This window comes from Drosophila sechellia, chromosome 3L (assembly GCF_004382195.2).
Source record: "Drosophila sechellia strain sech25 chromosome 3L, ASM438219v1, whole genome shotgun sequence".
NCBI lineage: Eukaryota > Metazoa > Arthropoda > Insecta > Diptera > Drosophilidae > Drosophila > Drosophila sechellia.
In genome coordinates this window covers 6,530,718-6,552,492 of record NC_045951.1, presented here as the reverse complement: position 1 = coordinate 6,552,492, position 21,775 = coordinate 6,530,718, and the positions used below count along the sequence as shown (strand labels likewise).

The window sequence follows — 21,775 nt, the reverse complement described above, 5'->3', positions numbered from 1 at the left end:
GGCGCCCATAAAAAAGCCGGATGTCCTTTTGTTTTTAGGCGCAAAACTTTGCTAATTACTGTGAAAATTTTCGCAGCATGCGACTTTTTTGTTTTCTTCGAAGGTGGGGACATTCCGACCCATGGCCTTAAGCCATTAAATGTGTGAGTTCAATTCAAGGTGTTGACTTTTTAATTGTATGTGAGGTGAGGATGACAGGATGGGAAAGAAGAGAAAGGGCCTAAAGTCACAATGGACGGAGAAGGCTTTAATTTTCCTCTGTTAGTGCAGTTAATGAGACGGACCCCTCTTTTGTCCTGGCCGCGTGCAATTAACGCTTTCATAAATTACAAAATTCAGTTTGAACACCGCCACGGACTACGTCTTTTGTGGGCCCATCCTTGATATGTTCGAAAAACTTAACATTTTTAATTGGCCATCCACATGGGAACCTGGCGTTGAGTTTATTGTCTGCCATGAGCTGCTGTCTGCATAATTAATCTTGTAAAACTTTTTGCCAACCAGATGCGTAAAAAATTACATAACCGAAATTCATTCTCGTATTACACTTACGGATTTCTCGTTTACTTCAGTTTGGAAGAAACTGCCTTTAATATTACAAATATTATGGTAAAATTCTATACTTATATTTTTGTTACCATTAATAGGCAAATGGCCATACTTGAAAATTGAGCTGATAAGAATAACCACAAAGCTGTGATTAAAGTCTTGAACTATAAAGTAGAATTTACGCTCTAGGACTAAGCACTCCAGTAAACAACAATTTGAAGTCTGAGAGATTTGGAAAATATTTGCCAAATTATTAAGATTAGTAAATATTGAAAGCTTGCCGTAAATGTTTCTATATACATAAATACACAAAAAATGCAATGAACGGTATATGCTCATGCTGTGAGCTTCGCAACTTTAAAAGAGTTGCGCCAATTTGAAGTAGAGGCTATAATAGCTTAACGAAATTTAAAACATTTCAATTGTGCCCGGTCAGCAGAGCCTCACGCACACACGTTCAAAAGGGGGCGTGTCAGCCGCTCCTTTATTAGCCACCGTCTTGAGCGCCCAAAGTTTTTCGCTTGCCAGCGCAGTTTTCATCATCAAAGGATAAGCGTCCCTGTTGGAAAAGGGGGCGGAAATCGGAAAGTGGCAGTGGGGGCCGTGGACAGTACGTCGCTTGCATTCAAAAGCGCACAAATCGCATTTTCTTGAGAGAAAATGTTGCTTCATTTGTGCAGCACGCGGCGGTTTGTATAGAAAAATGTTTGAAAGGATTTCTCTCTTTCTCAGCTGCGTAGGTAGAGCATAGCAGCCAAGATTCAGTTAGGGGAAAAAGGACGAGCGACGAACGACTAAGGGAGTCCCAATTGCATGTGAAAAATTAAATAAAAGCGCCAAGCCATAAATGCAATTTAGCTGCAACGGCAACTGCATTGATAAAATATATATCAATTGATTTTTAGCTATTATTTAGATGGCATACGCTGATTCAGCAGTCGAAGCATCGAGATAAGATCCTTCGGGCTAAGCTTAAGTACGATAGGAATGGTGAATTTCTTTTGTCGTCGAATTAATGTCCACCTTTATAACCTCTTGGATGGAATTTATGGGCAGAAATCCGGAGAAAACAATTAAATAAAATTACCCCTTAGGCCAGAAGGAGAAGTATTAAAAATCCATTAACATTGCATTGCCATTAGGCACAAATTGTATGAGTTAAGTTATTTTTATTTGTCGTTCCGATCCGTTGGCTTTTGCTTAATTCCTATGCCGCCCCAAACTCGACTGCGGCAATAAAGGATAGAAACTTATTTTATGGCGCTATTTATTTTGCCTGATTACAGTTTTTACGAGGCGACGGCGACAAAGCGAAAGCCGGCAAAATGCTGCATACCTTTTGGCGCAGCAACCGAAAACCTAACTCAATATTCAAAGCCACCAAAAAAGATAGAAAAACGAGGTAAAATCAAGAAGGGTAAACCAAAAAGCAGCGCAGCCAGAGCAATAAAAATTCATTTTTATGAGCAAAACTACCAACAAGCATAAATCTCTATCGAAAGCTGCTTTGCATTGCCATCGTGTGTAGCATTCCACCTGAATTTTCCCGGACTGACAATGCGGCTGCTATGGATGTATGGAAGTAGTAGCAGTAGTTGCGGTAGTAGTAGTAGTACTGGTAGTACATATGTAGCATCCGATATACCCGTAAGATAATGCGGCGACTTCACTAAGACTCCAGCGACACGGGAAGCCCGGGCAAACACAGTCGGAGAACAATAACAAATGCATGGGAAAACAAATTACAATTCGTTTGTCGATGGCTGGAAGGAGAGTAAGTGAGGCAGAGAGAGAACGAGGGAGAGGGAGGGAGATAGGGAGTCGAGAAAATAATCCCATTTGTAAAAATTGATTGCACTTTATCGATAAAAAACGTTGCAGCAGAAAACTGGCAGTGGGAAGTGCTGCAACCGGAGACGCCGGGCAGAGAAAGATGAAACACGTTTGTTAAGTGGAACGTTGAGACCAGCAGACGTTGACCAGGCCAAAAGGAGGCACACATCCTGGCTGGCTAGATGGCTGCCTGGTTGCAGTTCATCCATAGGCCATCCGCTGGGTACATGTGTAAAGCACAGATCATTAGTGTGGCCCGACATTAGGACGTGATTAATGGACGGATGACGACAGTGACTCCAGACTGGACAATCAGCTCCGTTCCTGGTCAATTACCCAGTCGGTGTTCGGCTCGGCATTCTTCTCCATTTATTAGTGCACACTTTTTTCCATCCTTTTTCTCCCCTACATCTTTCTGGCTTGCAAATTGGTCATAGGATTCGCTTGAGTTGCGGTTTTTGCGCAGAGGCACCAACTTTTTGCTTACCTTATAGCCAAAAAATCGCTCTAAACGGGGGAAGTGGCCTGCATTCCATGGAATTGTGGGCAAAGTTTTCGTATTTTTTGCACCGATTTTTGTAGTTTTCTTTCCATTTTTTTTTTTTTTTGGTTTAGTTGTGCCCAAGGGCTACAAATGTTGCCAAGCCATGGCGCTGCACTTGCGGCCGGAAATCTAAATTTACAGCATTACAACTTCCGGTAAGCTGCTTATTGGCATAGAAACTTCAACGCTCAACGGTCGTCCAACTGCGAATAAAATCCGACAATAAAATGATTTATAAATAAACGTTTGCCTTGCCATGTAGGTTTACATAGCCAGGAATGTTGGACATTGTAGGAGGGCTGAGAAAGCAGCGATGACTGTTCGATTTTTGCGATTTCAATTGGCCAGCATTTGTTGCAGTTGGCCGCTTGGCGTTATCGGTATAACATTATTATTAGCTTTTGTGTGCAATTACACATGAGTGGCGGCCATTTTGCGGTAGTTTCAAGTGCCCGGCAATCAGCTAACAAAAATTTACCTACTGCCAATCTCAAATGGAGTGCAGTTCAAGTGTCCGTGCCGAAGGAGTTATTAATGTTTCAGCCGGAAAATGGCCCTTGAAAAGTTATATTATTAATTTGCCCACGAGAAATGCAAATTAATGCATAGTTCAGGCGAAAACGTTAATTGAAATGTATTTGCAGTTCCTGTAACTTTTGGTTTGGGATTTGGTGAACTAAAGACATTGAATGAACATTATAATGCAACACCATAAATATACCTTCCATTCTATTTTCAAATTCCCCGAACTTACCACTTTAACTCTAGAGATTCTGACAATGTCTCAATGAGCCCCATAGGTATGTACGCACCTTTCCCCCCACCGTTGTCAAGCAACTTGGATGAAAGACCTTTGCGAAACATTTTTGGGAATTAGTTGGCTGCTCCTCGACTGTGAATAGAGCTCTGTTTGGTTACCTGCAGAAGCTAAGTCCAAAACCAAAACTTTGGCACGACTTTTGCACTTTGTTCGGTTAACTTAGCTCACTAACCAATTGGCGGGCACCGTCGTAGTTGGCCAAAACTTACGGCGACTGTCAATCATTTCCATCAAATAGCTGGGCCACTTAAAGCGGCGAAAAACCGCTGGCCTGGGCAGTGGATGTAACTTTTTAGCAAACACTTCATGCAGAATGCTGGGCAAGTTCTCGGCGTTCTCATCTCGTCTTGGTGAATCGTGGAACCTTGAAACAATGTCAAAAGAAAGTTGCTACAAAGGGCAACTTGTTACAAATTGCGCATACGCCGCGTTGTCAACAACTCGGCAACAAACTCCGACCATAAAACCAAAGTCAAGTTCTACTTGCTGTGGTAAATTTGTGCCATTGTTTCGCTTTCGACACATTTGATGATGCCACTTTTTTCCCTGGGCGGCTCGTGAAATTGAAAACTTTACAAATTCAGGTTTGGGTCACACTCAATACTTACTTATTGCAAATGCAAAATGGTTTCCACTCCACGCAAAATAATAAAAGAAGCCGAACTGAAGCCGAGCGGAGTGGAGTGGAGTGAAGTGAAGTGGAGTGAAGGCATAAAGTTAAATTGAACATAATTTAATTTGGCTGTGAACCGCAAAAGTTTTGCGTTTTTAATTAAACAAACAGCAACAGTGAAGGAATCAAAGAGCGAAAACTGCGGCAAGACCCTTCAATGCTTCTACCCCAGAGCCCATCCCTTCGGTTTTCCAACGTACTAGCCCGGTTAACACCCAGAACCCATTCCATTTCAGGCCAAGGATCCAACATAAATCATGCTCGGCGCTGAAATTTTGAAAAATATTTTTGCAGCGATAACTTTGCATTGTGCTGCGTTGTTGTTGTTGTTGTACTTGCTGTGTGTTTGTGTTGTCATTGCGATAATTAATCAACATGGCGGCATAGTCCTAGGCACTGGCATTATCAATTACCCGATGATAAATTGTACGGCAAAGAGTTCTTTCTTTAATAAAATTTATGATGCAATGTTAAGAATCGGATAAATAATTTCAATGGATTCCCCACGGACAGTGTTTGCCCGCAAAAAAGAGTATTAAAACGTCATTAATAAGGCGCGCAGTGTTATTTATTTTGCACATGAGAGCTGCGCCTGTGTATGTGTGTGCATTATGGTCTCTCAAAGTTCAATGACTCCGCCAAATATCAATTAGTGAGTGCTGTCAATCGCTGAACTCTGTATGCTTTTTATCCCAAAGAAATCCAATTTATTATGACAAAACCCCTTAATCTGTTATTATACCGCGAATCGCAATTATTTGCTCATGTAATGCTATGAAATTGTTTCCCATAAAAATAACAATTGAGAAATTAGTTCGGCCCAAGGAGAACGAAGAAGGGCGGATGAAAACCAACTTGATATCAAACAACATGCCTTTTGTTTTGCAGTCGAACTTAATTGCAATGGCAGGGGCGATGATGAAGGCAAGGGTGGGGCTAGCCAGGACATTGGCCAGAACCTGTACAGGTCCTGGATTCAGGCTCAGGAGCTGCGACAGCAAGAGCAGAAAATATAAATTGCATGCGAGCAAGGGCGGCTATTACCTGATGCCACAGATACATCTGCGCATTCACAACCACTCCTGCAAAACGAAAAGAAGGATGTGTGTCCGTGTGGCAGGCTAACATGCAGCTCCCCTCCATCTGTGAGTGTGTATGTGTGTGTGTGTTGTCTTTTGTGTGTAATTAAACAGTGCTGTTGGCATGAAATAAAATATAAGCACTGCCAGAGAACAACAAGAATCCTGCGAGGGCAGCCGGGTCGAAGTGGGCACGCTGGGCATCGGAGGGTTAAGGTGCAGCGAGGAGCAGGAGGCGTGGCGGAAACGTACAAAGCATAGCATGAAATTTTCTTGTCTTGGCATCCTGTCGCCGGATATGTTGCCTCAATATGGCCGCCGGATGAATGATGCGTGCACATACAGATACAGATATGCGGATACACCTATACAGCACACATCTATACAGCACACACTGATTCACATGGAGAACGACTCGCACAAAGGACACAGATACATCCTACAGCTGAGCACCAGGACAATGGATATTTTATTGAATTGCGCCTTTCGAAATGCGCTACGAACTCAGTGTGTACGCTTCTATATTGTTTAAAATTTTAGCTATAAAGTATTTCTTAGGCCATTAGTTTGACACTTGAAAATTTAGTGCGCAACAAGGTTCGAATTCGATTGACCCCCCGCCCCACCCTCTTCACTCCGTTTGCAGTTGATTATGGGGCATTGGCATTCTTTGGGTGCAGTTTATTTTCTGTCCGGGATTGGCATTCAACTGAAGCCAAATGTATTGGAAATAAAATTGACAAAATGGTAAGCAATAAGCCAAAGCTTTATATAGGAGTTAAATTAAATGGTAACTCACATGGTATTTATTGCATTACGTTCGTATACTGTAAAATACTAAGATATTTAGAAGAATTCATTTCTGGATTTACTATATTTCTTCTATGCAAAAAGCCTCTATAAATGTATTTGCTTTTAAAAATGGTTGAAAAGGAATTTAATATACCTCATTTTGTTCCTCTCATAATCTTTAATAAATCTTAAAATAAATACAGTGTTACAGAGACTATTCTATCTGGCACAGACAACACCACACAAAGATATTTCTTAGTTAAATTAATGGCGGCGTTTCATGAAATCGTAATTACAAGGCGCATGTTAACCGCAGCCAAACAACAACATCTAGTCGCTCATTAACACGGGATGCAATTCAACGGCAGTTAAACGAAAGCTAAGCGAAATTTGAAAGCGCCCAAAGCCAAGGACCGTAACAGCAAGGACCTTCTCCCATTTGCCCCGTTATATGTGTATATGTATATGTGTGGTATTTAATTACCTGCGGTCGGGGGCTATAACTTATGCCGTCCACCAAATGTGTTGCAATATTTTGCACCTTTTGTTGCCGCTGCTCGCAAGTCGTGGAAAAGCGGATTTGCCGGCGCCATGGAAAGTGCATGCTATTTTCTGCAGCTTGTGCGAAAATTGATAATAATATTAAAGTTTGTGCGCTTGAGGAAAAGTGCTAGTAACAGCCCGAAGAACATGCCGTGTTATGTAGCAACGGCAAAAGGAGCGAAAATACTCTACTAAGTAACTTTCCCAACAAAGTTAGGACAATTTTGTAAATTATTTAATTGATAACTCCTAATTGGCTTACGATTTTTGTTTGATTTTCAAGGGTCCTTAATGGATCTTAAGCACCCATCACAAACTCATTAAGTTAACCAAAGTGCCCACACCGCAGTCGAGAGTGTGAAATCCTTTTTGTTCTTGTGCCTCGCACTGGAAAATTGCTAGAAAACTTTTATTATTCTCGCATGTCGGCTGGCTGGCGGGGCAAAGAGGTCGCCTGATTGCAAAATAAATGCAAAGGCAAATGCATTTAAAAACTTTTGCAAAAGAAAATTTTCCCAGCAATGGCAGTAGCAGAGAGATTTTCCAAAATCGCTTCACGCATTTCCGAGAAATGTCAAACAAAAACCAATCAACTCGCTGCGAGTTGCATATCAGACTAAATTTTGTTTCGCTGTCAGCTAGTGTATGGTAAAAGTGTAATAAAATGGAATACTCAAACATTGACATCAATAACGCAGGCGAAAAACACATTAAAATAAAACTATTTTTACGCTTACCCACTTTTTGAGTTTTATGCGTGTTTGCTGCCAAAAATTCCAGCAGCACACTGCTATTGCTGATTGTTATTGCTATTCGAGCTATTTTGTTTTAGTTGGCAATTAAAAGCGATTTCTGAAATTCGCCAGCAGCTGAATCGCCCAATTTTCCCCACCAACCGTTCACCTTCGACTGTCGTAAAAGTCACGCGCCATGAAACTGACAGCTGTTAAAATGTTGTATGATTCGGGGTAAAGTGTGAAGTGCTGTAGGTGGAGAACAGTCTGGTGGGGGGAAAATCCGGTGTGGAAAACTGCGGTTGCTTTGATGAGTTAATGTGCCATTAAGCGTGCAACCTCTTAAATTCCGCCATTGTCTGAAGAGCACTTGAAGAGAAACTACATCTGAATAAGTAATCGAACTCGATGGTTCTATTTAGCTAAATTGCGGCATAAACTTGACTTCTAAATACCCATCAATTTGGGCTGGTAATTGGGATATCTATAGCTACAGGGTATATGCATCAATATGCGTCATATGTGTGATATTTTAACAATGGCTTCAATCATTCCACGCCACGTCACATATGCAGCTAAAATCCGTTCAATATCCGGACAAGAGATAGGAAACCAGAATTTTAGTCATTATATATGGCCATTTCCGCATCATTTTCATTTGATTTTAGAGTTTCATGGAGGCCGGGTACAGAAATTTTAAATGTGCATCGGGCTTGCATATTTGATGTGGCATCATTTTGAATTTCGGCATTCCATAATTTCGGGCATCGTGGTGAATGGCGACGCAGCTGGTTGGACCCATTGTAAATGCTTTCAGCAAATAGCTGTAAAAAGGCAATTAAAGCGAACAATTTTAGTCCAAAATCAAGCGGGACCACGGGGCGTATGGGTGATGCACCGGAAAAGCTGTTGAGAAGTTTGTCGTCTATTCGGTGCTGTCGTAAGGCCAGGAAAGAAAAGTAAGACTAATTTATTAGGGCCACGTGTAATACTGGCAATTATTGAAAGCGTGAGACAAATAAAAATATATGGCAAAATCTATAGGGAAGACAAATGTGAACGTATATATATATATATATATATAGTATATGGCGTGGAATATGTGTGTTTGGGACAGCAAATTGCAGTTGCCCGGCACGTTCGTGGCCAACAAATCACAAGCAATTATAGAAATTTAAGAAGAAATAGCCTGTCCCAATGCCAGTTTTCCGAGGACTTAGGTCCAAGGACCAAGGACCAACAGCTGCCGCTGACACAGGACACGAACGTAAAACTTGAGACGAGGGCAGGAGTATTTGTTTAGTCGCCGCGGCGACTAAATCGAAATTGTTTCGCAGATAAACGTTAAATATAACGTTGACACTGAATGGCGCAAGGAAATTGTATCTGCGATTAGCGAGCCTGGATGTCAGGATGTCAGGGGTTACACTCGTAAGCACTTTATTGTTAAATGTACAAGAGCGATTATCGCCCTGTTCTACATATTTGTGTTCATTACAAGAGATTAGCGCCCGGCAATCGGTCTGTAATCCATATGCACCATGCTATATACCTATGTATTTGCGTGTATATGTATGTATATGTATGTCGGGTGATTGGTGTCGCGCCCTATAAACTCCATTCATTTGCATAATTGCACTCAAGCATGTTTAATTTATATTTATTGCGTTATTACGCATATCAACGGACCGCAAATTCAACGACAACCGCCGAAATGCAGCCTGCACACAGCTGCAAATGCAGTTGAGAAATGCATCCAGATGATGCATCCGCCAAACGATGATGATAACGATAATGATGCTGGTGTGATGGTGATGAGCTTGCTAACCAGCGGTCGATACATCCTAACTATGCAGAGCAAATGGCGAAATCCTTTTATGATGGTCTATATTATAATGGAGCGGTGTGTTTTACCATAAACCTTATCAAGCCAATTTAGGAGATGATGATGTTAAATGTGTTGGTATTTCTCCCTTATCGATTGGCAAAACTGAACTCAAAACTAATCAAGGCTCAACAATACAGTACACGCAACATACGTCCCTTTTCAATTTCCATCTTTGTAATAATTAATTAAGCCATAATCAGTCCGAACAGTTTCAATCTCAGCATTTTATCTTATTGTTTGCTACCTTTACCACACAATGTGTGGGTATTTATTTACGGCCAACGGCCATCGGAGTTGGCTCCTCTATTATATTCTGGGCAACAAGTGGGCGATATAGATGCATACACAATTTCTGTTAATTATTTAATTAAAACTTTTATCTGGCCATGCACACGCACACACAGACCGGATTTCCACCCTTTGGGTTCGAGAAGCTGGGAAGTTTTTGTTCCGAATCTGTTTGAGTTTAGTTCGGCCAGAGTTTCCATGCAAATAGTTTTCTTCGCAAAGTTTTTATCAAGTTGCTGCAATGGAAATTGCAATTGTTGTGTGTATTTAGATTTCGCCCGCTCTTTACCAGGTTTTCCTTTTCGCGGAGCGTGTGACAGGGTTCGGTAATTAACATCATAAAGGGCTTTAGATGGATGTGCATGATTTATCTTGGCGCGTTTTAAAACACACTCGAGAGGTTCATTAATTCTTGCGTCGCACACTGCAGATTACTCATACGCAACTTTGCCCGCCTGCTGTGTATCACACACATAGAACACCCAGAACACCCAGTAAACCGAAGTGAGCAATTAAAAGCTCATTAGCATTTGAATTTTTCACGCTCAGGGTAAAATATTCATCCGAGCAAATCCTTGTGAGAGTTGACTAGCTGATTTCAGTTTTTTCCTCCTGCGCGAATAAATATTGTTTTGTTCACTAGAGAATTTCTCACGCCGCATGTAGTCTTTTCCCGAAGTTTTTATTAAATTCTTTTTAGCCTTTGCCGACTTGCAACAATCAATTACGCGGCCCGTCCGACATTTATGGCTTTTGTTTGGTGGCAAGGGAAAAAGCCAGAGCCGAAGCCAAAGTAAAAGCAAAAGCAAAAGTTATTTTTATTATAATATTTTTGCGCAAAAGGTGGCCAGGCCGAAAAATGATTGCAAGAGTTAAAATTAAAAGCAAATGTAAAATCATATTTCTATGTGTAAACTTTTGCCAAGGCCTCAAGGTCCTTGCCAGTTCCGCTAGCCGAGTGAAACAAAAGTTTTTTAATAAAATGTTTGCCTTTCCACAGTTCAGAACTTTATTGAGAGCAGTAGCGATGGAGCTGCAGGTGCTCCATCCTGCGGCTCGTGGAGAAAGCAGGAAAAATCACCGAACTTACATTTGCAGTAGCGTAGCAGAAAGGACTCTTAGCAATAGGCCACCAGAAAGGTAATCGAGTATGAAAATTGGTATTGAAGCTACCTTCTTTTCACCCACACACATTCTCGGCGAAAACAGGACTAAACAAAGAAAACCCCCAAAGGAAAAGCAACGCCTTCGGTAAATGAAAGCGAGCCGACAAAAGACAATTGAAGGTATTTCGGCCGGGCGCACGGTGCGTATGCGTGTTATTGCAGCTGTATTGCTTTCGCCATATCGCCATCACCATCGCCATTGCCATCGCAAAACTAAACAGTGCCCGCGGCGCAAATTTTGAAGTTGCCATTGTCAATCGCAGACAGCGGCAAAAGTTCATTTAATTTTATCATCGATTTACGAAACTCGATAAAAATCTTGGTCCTGCCACTCGAGGGCCAAGGTGCAGATTGAAAATTTATTACATTTTTATTGCTTTAATGTGCGCGATAATCGAAAATTTATTTAACAGCAAGAGGCTGGCGACTGCAGGGCATTCTCGGTTTTCAATGGCGGGGGCGTGGCCACGTTTGATTTGTGGCCACAACCGCAACGGAGCACCGAGATACCTAAACTACGGGTATAAAGATATAGATAAAAGTATCTACAAGCAGCTTTGCATGCATAATTAACAGGCCAAACGAAGGCAACAAAAAAAAAATAGAAGTGGGTATGCCAAAGAGGAAAATCCTTTGGATTGGAGTGGCCAAAGTTTTGAGCCACAATGGTTATTGAGCTGCTGCTGTACCTTTTGCTGCTTTTTGGGGCTGGCCAACTTAATTGTAATTTCGAAGCAATTTCCTGGACCAGTGTTTGTAATTAGTTCTGCAGAGTTATTTCTTTGACCGACGATACCAAAATGGCTTTCACAGCCAATATTCCTCGAATATAATCGCTGGGAATTTTCTTTCTGGCATCGACGAAGATAGGGGAAAAGTTTGCTATTCAAACATTTGTGTTAAACTGCAGGTAACCAACTGCAAATAAGTTGCCAGCAAACGACAGCCAGTGGGTGTGCGAATGCCTGAGTTTGGGTCCAATGTGTGTGTTTGTGAGAGTTAACATTGTAAGCCGCTTATGCTGAGCCAAAAATTTTTGTTTGTTTTCCGAATTTAAGCCGCAAAATGGCGCATGTGTGTGAACATTATAAAAATATACAGCTATTCAACTGGAACTACGCTGATCCTTTGCACACAGGAAAATGCTACCCAAGCATTGCGCATACGCCACGTTGGCCGCCGAGGTCGAAACGCAGTTGAGGGCGCTCGTTAGGGAAAATATGCAATTATTAAGAGATGTTTATGGCATTCATTAAATAAATATTATAATTTCAGGCATTCACTTGGCATTACAGCGAATTGCAGTTCGCATATTAAATATGCTCCATAGCATTTGAATTATTAATTACTATTCAAATAAAGCAGCAAAAGTTAAATTGGGAGCGTTTTAATTTAAATAAATATAAATACACACATATGCACACATGGGCTTCATAATATGGCTTGAACGATTAAAATTGTTAGCATTAAAATAGGTATGTTTCCGAATTTGTTATATACGTTTAAGTTATATTAGTACTCAAAGTGCTACTAGATAGTTAGCCTTAAAGTTTTTTTTATGCATTTTTTAAGTATAAAAAAATTAATGATATGCCCGAAGAGAAATTCAGTTTCGCAACATATGGGATTAATTACAATTTTTATTTGCTTTGCTCCTACAATGGGTTTGTGTATTTTTTGCGCCTTTTTTTTCGTGCAGTTTCAGCAACAACAGCTGCTCCGTTTGGGCAAATAAAAATAAAACATTTAAATGCATGACATCGAATGGAAATTGACACATTCAATTTGGCATCAATTTAGCCGGCCAGCTGCAACAAATTGCCAAGAGATTTACAAAGCCAGCAGCTGCCAAGTGCCCCAATGTATCCGTATCCGTATCCGTAGTCCGTGTATCCAATCCAGCTAGCCCTGATAGTCCTTTTGGCTGAACTTTGCTTTTGCTGCAATTTAAGTTTTGACTGGCTCGTCTTGATTTCATTTTGAAGTTATTCCCCACTCCTGCCACCCTTTACAACTCTCAAATGCAAAAACTTTGCTAATGCAACAGAGCCCAGCAAGTTGGCAAAAGTCAATCGGCAAATGCATTTCTGATATCAAACATGGACTGTTCCCAGTTCGTAGCGCAATCTGCATATCTGCATATACCATTCTTATGCCAATTCCGAAAAACTAGAAAGTTGCAATTAAAAGTTCTTTGGAGCCGTTTTACAAGCGCATTAATTCTGTGCAGCGCATAACTAATGATTTAATTTCTCCTGCCCACTGGCCCTGGAATCTGGTTTGCTGGGCCTGTTTTGCCATCATTAGCAACTTAAAAATGATTATTTGCAATGCAAATTTAGTCGGGGTAAAAACGGAGTCTAGAGAATATGAAATGTGTGCCATCTGCATGAGAAATGCAGCAATTATTCCAGACTCTAAAGGACGGAGAGAAAAAGGCCAAAAGAGTTGAAAATTTAAGCTTAATCTGGAATTGAGCACGAAACAATTCAAACAAGAAAATCCACTGATTTCGCAGGCTCCTTTATACCTTTTAATACCTTTGAGGTGCGAGATATTCACACACTTACAACAACCGCTCCCCAGATGATCTCCAAGGATAACTTTTCCTATAAGCGTAATAATGACCTCGCCATAATAGACAGCAACTAGACGCAATCCCCACAAAAATTGAAATACAGCTCCCAGTGCACACATTTTTCCGTGCCCCAGCTGAGTGGTAGGAAATCTGGAGGGGAGGTTCTGCGAAATGGAGGACAGGATACCGTAGCATTTTTCACTGCCTACATCGCGGCGAGGCGGCCATAATGTCATTTAATTAAACACCAGAGAGCAGTTGCCGGGCCCTCCTGGCTGTTATTTGCTGCTCTGTTACTTGTATTTTTGTATATACACTTTTTTTTTCGGTAACTTGTGCGGGGTCAGCGGCAGCTAAACGGTTAACCAAAGTTAGCGGGAAGCCGGCTTCACATAATTTGGCCAAAAGAGGAAGCGAACAGTGAGGCCAAGGACGAGCAATTTATGTTCATTTGCATAGATATTAAAAATTGTTAGGAAGTCATTAGTAGGCATCAGTCAAATGACGCAGCCTGCATATAAATTAAGCATAATTTTATTAGGCAAACTCCACGGGAAGGTCAAACCCACTTGACAAATGTCCAAGGACCTTCACCCCACATAAAAAAAGAACGTGTGCTTGTTGTCGTATTAATTATTAGTTTTAATTGCGTTTTGTTTGCGTACCTCTGGGTAGGCTTTACTTTTTCGGTATCCAAATCATCCATTCATCCCTTAACGAAGTGAGGGAAAAATCTCGTTGATCCCCAAACAAATCTACACACATAGATATTACCCCGTTTTACTTTGCTATTTTACACAAGGACGAAGCTATGGCTCGTATAACCCCAAAAATTGTGTGCAATTAAATACTTTAAACCATAATGTATTTTTCACAAGTTGAGCAATGTTGACCATTTGGTTGCGGATGTGGTTGATGCCCCCTATACTGGACCCACTACCCCGCACCGCAACCCTGCTGTTCAGTGTAAATTACATGCACAAGAGACCAACAAAGAAAACTCATTTGTATTCCGAGACCCGAGGACTGACCACCGCCCGCAAGTCAAAAGCTCAACCACAGGCAATTTTCTTATTTCTTCTGGGCTTCTGTTTTCTTTTTTTTTGGCTTAAACACATCCACAGAGATAACTAATTCGAGTTGCGTCTGCAGTTTGCTTATCAAAATTTTAATTGCGTTCCTTTTTTTTCGTCTTTTGCCTTTGAGATTTGCCGACGCGGCTTATCTATTTATTATGTGTTGTGTGGATTTGTTTGGCCATCTGTTCGATCTGGATTTCCTTTTTGGCCGAATCCGCCTGGGAGACTTAGCGCCATCATAGCCAGCTCACGTTCGAACTCGAACTCGCACTTCCATTTCCCCACTCCCATTTCCGTTTCCGCTCCGATATTAAATGGTGCGCGTAATTAGATTTTAAATTTATTGTTCTGTGTGCTGGTATTTATTTTGTCTGCCTTGGTGTGCATAACAATGCAATGGCTGCAATAAATAAATAAACAAAACGTGAATGTGAATTCAATGGCGCGGTATCTGTGTCTCTGTTTGTGTAGGGATATAGAGACATAGCTGGGCCTCCGGGGAGCAACTTTATAAAACCTACACACAATGAAAATGCATCTTTATGTGAATTGTAATGAAACATTTTTAAAATGACGACTCACACGGAAAATTTATTAATTAGCATCGAATGGTGTCAAGCAAAACACATAAAACTATACAAAAATTAAAACTGATTAATAATTAAATTAAATAATATTATAATAAAAAAGAAAGTTTAAGAAATTATCAAGCTAACTTCAGACATTTAAGTATTCCATTAATTTTGCCAGTGTATGGCCAGCTGTGGCGTCGGGCCAAAATGTTCCTTCGCCAGTAAATTGAATTTGAAAATCGATTATCTGACTGGTGCTGCAAATCTGTCGGCTCAATCATTGGTTAAAGTACACTTCAAACATGAGCAGATTTAAGAGTTAATCGCGAACCATCGCTCTGATATTACCTGCACGCAATTCTCGACCTCTTCGTACTAATTTATGGCTCATCTTTGCCAAGCTTGTGCCGCAAAACTGTGGCCATCCAGCGGTCGATTCATATGGACTGTCATCCAGACCGCAGACAAGTGACACCATATACAAGATACTGAGGCACTGGGACACGCAGAGCTGCCATGAGGACGTCCACCAAATGGACAGACAGGTGGACACATATGAACAGGGAAGCCTTTAAATGTACATAAATTTTCGGGATGTCGGCGTGAGTAATGAGTGCTTAATAAGGCGCCAATGGCATATTTTTAGTTCCGGATGGAGCACAGTGCACAGTGCATGTTTCATAAATTTACATACTGCGAAAATATTTGTGCTCATTAAATATGCGCAAAATAAATGCAAACGTGCGACTGCAGTGGAAATTGTTGGCTGGCTGGTTTGTTTGTAAATTTCATAAATCACCGCTGTTAAAAACGCTGCTGCTGCTGATGATGATGAGTTCAGTTCTCTGTTCTGGCCGTCGGCAATATCAACTGCCGTATCCTGTACAAAAGGCAAAACCGTTTGGGGCGTGGGGTTAAAGAGGTCCTCGACCATCTGCCTAGCCTTGTTTACACATGTTCAAAACGCAAATGAGCCATAAAGCGCTGATAATGCAACAAACTGACAATTGACGATACAACAAATACCAACCGTGGCAGGAACTTTCTTTTTCCATGATTAAATTCAGTTTTATGCGAAACAATTGCTGGCCAACAGTATTATTCAAGCTTTTGAGTACTGTTAACCATTCTAAGTTCTTATGCTGAAGAGCTGAAGATGGGTTTAATAAAAAGTAGTTATACCTTCGTTAAAGAGCAAACACTTGCCGATTATACAACATTTTTAATGCATGTATATTCTTACGAATGCATGAGATTGACCCTCCGATTGAAATGATTTTTTTGTTGTGCACCTGACTTCTGGTTTCTGGGCCATCGCCTCAATGTTTTCCCGTCACTCACCTCAATGTTATTTTTATTATTTTTTCTTTTTGTTTTTCGCAGCGCTGATAGAGTCATTCCATCCTTGAGCTCCTGTCTATATCAGTTTGCCCCTTGTCCTGTCGGCAGCATTAAAAATATGCCAATAACATGGCCAGCTCGCTGGCAGCGCAAATGATGCGTTCTCCTTTCAGAGGCGAATCAAAATGAGCTGCCTGCCAGGAGAGATAGCTCATGCATGTCGGCGATGGGCGTGCCAGGATAAAGGGGCGGACCACGGCCACCCAGCCCACTTTGGACAATGGCGCGAAATGTGTAACGGAAACCACAGCTGAGTGCACGGCAGTGGATGAGGGATCGAAGGATTGAGTCCAAGTCCGGATTCGAACCCGGATCCGGGTGCCGGCCGGTCGGTCGGTTCAGTAATGCGGACAATAAAATTTTAACGTAAATGTTGCGTAATTAAATGTGCTCGCCGCACGGCAGCGTAAAACGAGATTGAGATTGTTTTTCCTTCGCACTGACCGGCAAACAAAGGAGTAAGATATGCCAGTTGGCTGCGGAGACTCGATTCGAATCTGTTTGAAGAACACGCAGCATAACTCAGAACTTATTGAGGTTAATGGGAGTGGATGTTGCTTGGTTGGCACTGAAGAAAAATTGCGATAATTCGTTTGCAAGAGTGCTTTCCGGCCGGGCTCAGAATGTTGGCTTTCTATCTTTAAGATTTTCATGACAATTTGATATTTTAAATTCGTATACGGTTCGAATCATTATAATCAATCATAAGTGATTATAATTAGAAGGGTTGTGTTGGCATCATTAGATTTTTAATTAACCACAATTAATTAAAAACTAAATAATTCGCATGGACCACTGGTATTAAAAATCACCGCAACTCCTCGCAGCCTCACCTCACATTTACTCGCAATTAAAGTGCTGATTACCTAATCCTTGCTCGGCGTGACCAGAATGCTAGCATACTTTTGAGCGCCGGAGCGGTGACCGCAGAATGCGCTGCGGTCGCCGAGCAGAAGTTGCCGACGTCGCCGTATCGATTAAGCCATCAAAACTTTGACCGCTTATTAATGCGCGTACATCAGCGGTAAAGTGCGGTCATAATTCAAATGGGGCACCCTCCATTCACGTCCTTGAAGGGCGGCAAATCGGGTTTCGGATCAATTGTTTGGCCATCCGCGATGAGGGAAGTGAATCTGCTCAACCGCTTTACACGCCAGTTCCTGTTTCTCATCGTGTTGGTGACCCAGATCTGCGGGGTCACCACCTTTGTGTACAACTCAAAGGCGCAATGCTTTCGTCACTCCGGATTTCTGCGGTTTTACTCCAGCTTAGTTCTCATTTTTCTGACACTATTCCTTATGGTTACCACGAGTAAAATGTTTGATAATCTGCAAGCTGTGTGGCCATATGCGGTAGGAAGTGTTGTCATGTTGGTGGTAAGAATACAAGGATTTTTGGAAAGTGCAGAGATCGTGGAGTTGTTAAACCAAATGCTGAGAATGATGAGGCAGGTGAATCTAATGGCCAGGCACCCGAATCTGTTTCGCCTGAAACATTTGCTGCTCCTTCTTTTGGCGCTGCAGAATCTTTTAAGATCCCTGAATACGATAGTGGGAATAAATAAACGCTCTGCCGAAGCTTATGACACTTTGCTTAATAGCGTTGTCCTATTAATTGTACTGGCCGTCCTGTTGAGCTTTCTCCTTCAGATCACCATCAATATTTGCCTCTTTGTAGTGCTCATTGCCACGTATAGCGAACTACACCATTGCACTCGACGAATCTCAAACGATATGGATAAGCTCAGACTTTATTCCGTCCTTGAAAGTGGTCAATTTATGGTTTTGGTAAAACAACTTCAAGGAATCACTGAAAAATTGATTCGATTGCATCATAATGTCTTTCGTATTACCGTCAGAATCACACGACATTTCCGATTCCATTGGCTGTGTGCTATTATCTACGGATTAATACCATTCTTTAGTTTAACAGCTAAAGATCAAAATGGTTTTTACTTCCTCATCATTTCCGCATTGAACATAATATTCCAGTGGACTATTTTTGCGATTCTGTCTCGTGAATCACGAATCACCAGGAGTTTATGCACTTTTTATTTGACCAATTACCATATGGAAACTGCTAGAACGGTGAGTAGAACTATGTTATATAAACTAGTAGGTTTTTGTTGAGTTTTCTTTTGAAGTACAGATTGATGAATTACTACATCAGGAAATTTGGGAACGTATCACAGTCACCATATACGGCATTACACTCGACACGAAATTGCTCTTCAAACTGCTATCCATTAGTGCCTTTTGCGCGTTTGTTAACCGACTGGAGTACTTGCACATCCAGTGTCCTCAATAGATCCTGCCATTTAACTGTCAAATTAAAGTCGGAGGAGTCCTTGCTCAATTTCGATATCGTCGTTTTGTCTATTATTAGCATTCTGGGCTGTCATGTTATCGCAACTGTTGTGCACCAATGTCAATTGCACAAGTCAAAAACTGCCTCATAGATGACTTTCGAGATACTTTGCCGGCAATTACGTAGCTGTTTCATTGTTCCTTCATTTCGAACAAGCTTCATAATATTTTCACTTTTATGGCAGGCAACATAAAAGACGACAGCTTTGGCAATAGCAACAACATCATCATTATCAACACCATCAAAGCCCGGAAAATTCCACCTTCTGTGACTCCCCTCGCCGCGCCTTTCGTCCTCTTTTGTCCCCCTCAATTGTCGTAAAATCATAGGAAAAAAGAAAGGAGCCAACGGAGGCGAAAAGTGTGAGTGCGTAAATTTCTCTCTGGACTCGGAGTCGCTCAAGTGTCCTTCCATTCTGTGTCATAAAATTAACGCTTTATATGAACGAAACCATAAGGCGCTCGATTTTTATCACCAAGGCCAACAAGATGGCCATGAACGAATCAGGAACATGGAAATGTAGAGGAAAAAAAGAGGCAGCTAAGTATCTGCAAGTGAAAGTGTAATTACAATAGATTTATACTGATTTTTAAGACTTCCTTATAGCTGAATCAATATAAAAATAAAAATGTATGTTTACCCAAGTACAACCCATATATATATTGTTATTTTCTGGCAGTGCATAAGCCCATAGCGAACCTTACGAGAACATAAAGAGTTTAGAGTTGAATTAGAAGCACAAGATACTGGGACCGAAGTATGTTGGGTACTAGGATAGATGGTCTACAGAGTGTCTAATTATTTACGTGCAATGAAAGTTATGAATTAGGGAGAAGTCAAGTCGGCGAACTCCCCATGCCTTAACTGTCTGGGTGAATGGCTTCAGTCTGGTTTCGTAGCTAGCCCCTTATACACATTCTCGTGTTGTGGCTGTGAAATCGTTTTTCCCAGGAGATCTGAATTTTCAATAGACTACGGAATTTCCGTTGTTAAAAATTTGACTCAGTATAAAAGATCATTGCCAAAAACACTCAACCATGCTGACGACCCAGCAGACCGAATTCAAGATGATGGACAACGGCACCGAGACGCTGGCCGATTCTCCTTCGAGTTCCAGTGAGGACCTGAAAGCACTTTCGGAGATGGATATTCGCAAGCCCCTAACGGAGATTGTTGACTTGCGCCTTAAGCATCCGCTAGAGAACACTTGGACCCTATGGTACCTGGAGAATGATCGCAGCAAGAACTGGGAGGACATGCAGAACGAGATCACTAGCTTCGACATGGTCGAGGACTTCTGGAGTCTCTACAATCACATTAAGCAACCATCTGAGATTAGAGTGGGCAGCGATTATTCTTTGTTCAAGAAGGGCATTCAGTAAGATTGGCTTGATTTATATACATAATAATTGAATAATTCTTATTCATTGCAGGCCAATGTGGGAGGATCCTGCAAACAAGTTCGGCGGCCGTTGGGTCATCAATATGGGGCGTGGCTCCAAAGCGGAGCTCGACAAGCTTTGGCTAGATGTGGTAAGTAGCTATTGGAGCTTTGTGTCCATCGTCTGTCATATCAGTTGCAACTGCACAACCTCTTTTCTGCCCACTGACAGCTACTCATACTGATTGGCGAGGCCTTTGAAAACACCGAAGAAGTCTGCGGCGCTGTTATCAACTTGCGCGGGAAGAGCAACAAAATTTGTGAGTGTCACTGAAAAAAAATATGTGCATTATTAGGAAAGCTGGTTAGAAATATTACATTTTACTAAAAATATTACCATTAGACTACACAAATTTTTTGTTGACTTTGCTCAAGGTTACAGAAAAATTATATACACCTAGGTAGGCTTTGTTTTTTTAAGCCTAGTTTACACATTGTAGTTTTGTAGTGTACTCAGCTTAAGTAGCCAGTGGGCACCACCATGACAACTACTAACCCAGCGCCTTTACTCCACAAGCGATTTGGACCGCCAACGGACACAACGAGCTGGCCGTCATGGAGATTGGACTCAAGTTACGCGACCTGCTCGTCCTGCCGCCCCACCAACTGCAGTACCAGCTGCACAAGGACACTATGTGCAAGCAGGGATCGGTGATCAAAGCGGTTTATTGCGTGTAAGCCGTCCCCGTTTTGGATGCCACCCACCACTCCATCCAGGGGACCATCCATCACCCACATTTCCATGGGCGCTTATGCCGCCGCATGCTGTTTCCAGCGCGTGTATCCGAAAAATATAAAAAAAAAATGTATCTTGAAACAGAACTGGTTTTATGAATTTGACCATGTTAAAAATTGCAAAGAAAGCTGTAAATACATAGTGTTTTGAATGCATATACGACGAGCCATCGTTGAATTCCCCAGTTTTAAAGTCCCAAGGAGCTCTTCTTATGCCGCTAGTTGGACCCTTTACGCTCCACGAAATGTTATGCAAACATATGCCGCACCAGAGCGCAAATAAAATGGTTTATATACACTTGCAGTTTGTACTTTTGGCCGGGCCAGCTAGAAGTGCACAGTGACTGCAAAAGATAAACGTCCACTTGGCTCGCTTGGCTGGCCGAGCGAAAAACAAAAGACCGAAAAGGGTCAACAATGGCCACGGCGGATTGTCCGTTTTAGCGAGTGCCACAGTACCCGTCGCTGAATCTCTGGGATCTCTGGTATCTGGAACTGGCGTCGAGGGCTTCCAAAATGGAGACAATTGAATTTTGATGAAAGGCCGAACGAAACGCCGTGGCCTCGCGCAGTATTAAAATTCATGCTAAGAGCTTCGAGTTGCATGAAAGGAGAGCTCTTTAGAGTCTTAAACACGAGTAATTTGCGTCTAAAAAATGTTAGTTTAATAATTAAAAAAATACCTACGAAGTA

At 41.6% G+C, this 21,775-nt stretch overlaps 2 protein-coding genes across 2 annotated transcripts; both read left to right on the top strand.

Annotated features, from left to right (window-relative positions):
• Positions 1-17,657: 17,657 nt before the first annotated feature.
• Positions 17,658-19,471, top strand: LOC6611041 (uncharacterized protein CG32395). Its single transcript, XM_002035562.2, has 2 exons — positions 17,658-18,626; positions 18,688-19,471. The coding sequence occupies exons 1-2, from the start codon at positions 17,658-17,660 to the stop codon at positions 18,844-18,846; spliced, it is 1,128 nt and encodes a 375-aa protein (XP_002035598.2). The 3' UTR covers positions 18,847-19,471.
• Positions 19,472-19,792: 321 nt separating this feature from the next.
• LOC6611040 (eukaryotic translation initiation factor 4E1) lies at positions 19,793-21,218 on the top strand. Its single transcript, XM_002035561.2, has 4 exons — positions 19,793-20,284; positions 20,340-20,439; positions 20,520-20,607; positions 20,865-21,218. The coding sequence occupies exons 1-4, from the start codon at positions 19,944-19,946 to the stop codon at positions 21,023-21,025; spliced, it is 690 nt and encodes a 229-aa protein (XP_002035597.1). The 5' UTR covers positions 19,793-19,943; the 3' UTR covers positions 21,026-21,218.
• The last annotated feature ends 557 nt before the right edge of the window (positions 21,219-21,775 follow it).